General features: G+C 43.3%; 1 protein-coding gene across 1 annotated transcript; it reads left to right on the plus strand.

The window, feature by feature from the left end:
• Positions 1 to 1,111: 1,111 nt before the first annotated feature.
• Positions 1,112 to 1,518, plus strand: PtA15_2A118 (uncharacterized protein; the record flags this gene model as incomplete). The annotated part of the gene is made up of 2 exons (XM_053166106.1): positions 1,112 to 1,435; positions 1,501 to 1,518. The coding sequence occupies 2 exons, from the start codon at positions 1,112 to 1,114 to the stop codon at positions 1,516 to 1,518; spliced, it is 342 nt and encodes a 113-aa protein (XP_053017361.1).
• Between the last annotated feature and the right edge of the window lie 3,127 nt (positions 1,519 to 4,645).

Consider the following 4,645-nt stretch of genomic DNA (forward strand, 5'->3'; position numbering starts at 1 on the left):
TTATTCATATGTACTATTATTATGTACTCACTACATATTTCACATTCTTTTGAATATGTAATTAACCTTATTTCACACTGATTACATATTTTGTACATACAGAGAGAGATAATCTTATCTCTCTGTGTATTCATCCTGATTAAGCTCAATGTATGTACAAATGGGGAGATTACATACCCATTTATGTAAATCCCCTTCTGAATTCCGTGATCACTCCTCCTTGGAGTTAAGGATCCCTCAGGACCTTGACTCAAAGGAGGGAGCTGATCCCTGCAATATAAAAAGGGAGGTCTCTCACCTGTAGAGATTCTCCCACCCAGATTATTGCCATACAAACCCGTGTACCTTACTGAAATTACAGTGAGTAAGGTTTTACATAATCTACACTAACCTTTTTCTTCCCTTACAGCTCTTCCTTCTCTTCGTGTATCTTCCCCCTAGGTACAGGTGTAGTTATCACACCTGTAACCTAGAAGATAAGTGATCTCATCCTTATAACTCAACGGCGCTTGGCTTCATTTTCGCCGCGTCCCCTTACATATGTAAGGGTGCCAGTCCCTCCGCTCTTCGGCGTCGAGTAGGACTTCTTTCCACTGGCCTTAGGCTATAGTGTGACCCAGAAAAAACCCAACTCCGCTACATAATTGCGGCAGTTTGTAATCTAAAACCCATCAACGCCTTGTCACATAAGAGACGGGCGCTGACAATAGTCCTAGTATGAGTCTAAGATGAGCCATGAGTGGAAAAAAGCTGAAACGCAGCTGGGCCAGGACTGGTTCTGATCTGGGCAACAAAGCTGAGCATGAGCTGGGCAACAGAGCTGAGCATAAGCTTGGAGCTAAAGCTGAGTATCAGCTGACCAGAAATGGGGATCAGTGGTGCCCATTGAAAACTGAGGATCTCCTGTGGAAATTCTGAAAGTGGTTAGATGGTGGGTAGATGTTGGGTAGATGTTGGGTAGATGATTGGTAGATGGTGGGTAGATGATGGGTAGCCCGCTGGAGCTGGCATGATTTCACTTGTCATCAAGTGACCATTTTTTTTTCCTGGTGATGGGGTCCACCTCTGGTCGGATTCCTACTTCTCAACTGACAGCCGGTACAATATCATCATGCCACTTTCTAAAGTGCTGAGGCCCTTTATCTCCGCGGCAAACTCTTCACCACCGGCACCGAGGCCATCTACCTCTGCGGAGACATTTTCACCCTTCACCACTGGCGCCGAGGCCATCTACCTCTGTGGCAACCTCTTTGCCACTGGCACTTTCCCCTCCTATCACCCCAAAGACCCCTTGTTTTCCTTCAGAGATTTGAGAGTGATGCACTGCTTGGCTGCTATCTTGCCTGGTTCAGGATTGGCAGGGAGTAAGAGAACTGCGAGGACTGGAACCGGGTCGTGGGTGCCCACAAGTTCTGAAAAATGTGCCTGCGTTTACGTAAGTCTTGTTGATCTCACAAATCAATCTCCCTCTTGACTGATATTTTTCCTTTGTTCCTGTAGAGGCTGGGCATGTCGTAAATGCTGGGCCAGATGAACCTGCCTGTCAACATGGCCCAGTCGATGGTCTATCTGAAGATGGCAGCCCAGTTAGCGAACAAAGCGCCACTGCCCGCGCCCGACAAGCTCGCCTGGGAGCCCTCCGGCGTCCGTTGCCGCAAGACCATTTGCAGGGTTGACCAGGCCCATCGAGCCACCAAGCCCCAAGCCCTTGTATCCAATAATAACACAGGAATACTCTCAGGCTGTATGGTTTTATAAAACTTACTATTTTACAAGTGATAAAGATACTTTGATTTTGTCTTAGGCATCTTTTGTTGATCTGTCTCTGAAGTTTTGTGTGGATTTCTGTAATCCAAAGCATGTATTCAATTGAGATGAGAAGTGTGGTTGATATTTTCTTACAAGAATCATGTTATGCAATTAATCAAAGCTTAGTAAACCAGTATTTCTGGCTGATGCAAGCAACACTCTTGACATAAAAATTGAAAATGTGAGTTTGGAGTCTGAGTTGAATCGTTGAACTGGAGGCACATAATTTTCTCAGGGTTCTAGCATTATATTGAGGAAACTGTTTGGGGTAGGTTTTGATGTGTGGCTGTTTCCCCTGCAGCGGCGTAGCCGCCTTGGCCTCTAGTGCAATATTACAAAGGCCCCTTTGTAATATTGCATATCAACTGGCAGCAGTTTCTTGAGTTTTTTTCACAGTGCTACCTCCCCATGGCCAGCGTTTGAGAACTTTGGGGGTTCAGCCCAAACCTTGCCGCAGTGGATTTGCTCTGAGTAACAGTTGGTATCTCAAAGGAATCCGCGCCTTGCAGTACTGGCACTAGGCACTTGTTCTATTGATGACAAGAAAAATGTGTTAGACTTTTATTGCACTTGTAAGGGTAATAATATGAAATTGTAGGTAGTATATAATTGGGAGTAATGTGGAGTGATATGGTGTGATGAGGGGGGAATAAATGGCTGGATAGGGGCCTCCTTTTATACCCATGGGTGAGGGATTTGAACTCAAGGGGAACAGGCTCTGGTGGGCTAAATAGCTAATGGGGTACATCCCTACAACATATAGTTTGACAGCACAGCCTCAAAGGGACTTACCCTAAAGAAAAAGGGTGCTACCTACAACTGAAAGGGTACAACCCCACAGGGTATTATAAATACAATCAAAAGTATGCATATTTATTATGCATATGTAATGCAAAGTCAGCTTGAACAAAAATAAGTAAGATAAACATTCCTCATGACAGGTTGAAATCTGTGTAACTCCTAACACCAGGGGAGATATGTTCCCACTCCCCAGGGAGTGCCAGAGCTGAATTTTATGTGAGTTTTGGTCGGATGTGAGCCTGATGTGGATTAGTAACTCATCCCCAAAATAGTAAATTGGATGGAGAAGTTAGTGAAAAGTCAGTCACAATTGATTTGCAAGTCAACACAATGTTGTGTAGAATTCTTTTGTTTTCTATGTACAACTGTAGGAAGAAATATGATGAAATGATATTTCACCGAAGTCCAACTCATCAATTGCTCCTGTTTACTGATTTTTAAGGATAGCAAAGCAAAATTCCCATTCTCAAAAGTAATTCCTCCGAAAAAATGGGTTTCTTGTAATTCACATTATATGCCCTGATGTACAAAATTAAACTAAAAGTTGACTTGGTATTATTGGGTTTAGATTTTTGGAATGTGGTAATGTTGCAGTCATTGAAATTGAAACCCATTTTCTTGGAAATGCGGGAATTAATTTGAATTTGGCTGATAAAAATGACAAAAGACTGTTTTAATAGGGCGAAAGTCTGAGTTAAGTCAAGGTTGGATTGCGGTGCCAATTCACTTTGGCCATATATCCTGTCCTCCTCACGAAAATGATCTAGTGAATTTTGTATTTTTTTGCTTTTCAAAATTCACATGTGCACATGCAAGTTAACCTTTTTGCACTTTTCTAATAGTCACCCGGATGTACGCGCGTACATTGAGGTGGAAATATCACAGGATGGGCCTTTCACAGCCACATGAAAAGTAAAAAATTTGTTTTGAGACACCAATTGTCCCCCTGATGTACGCGAGTACATGAGGGGGAAAAAATCACAGGCTGGGCCTTTCACATCTCCATGGAAAGGACACACTGGTCATGGAGCCAAGAAAGGACTATATTCTGGATGAGTTCTGGATGAATTAAAGATGAGTTCTGGATGATTTTTTGGCAAGTTATGGTTTATTTCAGGATGATTTCCAACTGATTTCCACGCTGACTTCCATTCTTGTTCATACCTATTCAATATTGCTTTACCAAAGGCCTCCAGCACAGTTATGGAAAAAAGTTACGGTAAGGCACTCCCTGGGGAGTGGGAACATATCTCCCCTGGTGTAAACCAGTGGAGATAGAGGGGTCATTCCAGTGGATGACTATGGGTTGATTTGTGTGAAAATTCCATTGCTGGGTTTAATTTTACAATATCTTTCAAGTATAAATAATAAAAGGAAATTGTTATATTTCTCTGTATAGAAACACAGGAATAAATAACACATTGGCAGAGAGTTTCCTCTCTCCCAGCTAGGTGAGCCCTTTTCCGTTTCATTCTCTCTTTCTTCCCTTCATTACTAGTTGTAATTACTCAAAGTATTTTCCTCTCTCCCTGCTAGCCCTTGAAATCCAAAGCCCCACCGTTTGGAACTTGAGCTTGTTGGCTCCGGCCCATCCCAAGTGCTGTTTCCTCCTCTCTGCAGGGAGGGTCCACCGGAAACTTACAGCTTATCCCATCAGTATGTGTTTAAATCACTGCTAAGGGGAAAGAGAAATATGAATTACTGAGTTGGAGCGGAAGGAGTTGAGGGAGAAGGGAAAAGGTTCAAAATAGCCCCAATTGTTGAGTTTGGGGTTTGGCCAAATGCAACAATGGAATTAGGTGTGGTAACTGATCTGGGGGACCTGTTCTTGGGTAAAAGGTCCCTTTTACTCATACCCCAGTTTTAGCTGGGCTGACCTGTGGTCTGATGACAATCTGATGGCTCAGGTACAATCCCCTGGGAACCACATAGATAATGCACAAGGCAAGGGCTAACTCAAGAGTGGGAAGTGGGGAAGTGTTCACACAAGGAATGTTCTCACTCAAGACCAGTAGCATTTGAGGCATTCAGGCAG

Source organism: Puccinia triticina, chromosome 2A (assembly GCF_026914185.1).
Source record: "Puccinia triticina chromosome 2A, complete sequence".
Taxonomy (NCBI): Eukaryota; Fungi; Basidiomycota; class Pucciniomycetes; order Pucciniales; family Pucciniaceae; genus Puccinia; species Puccinia triticina.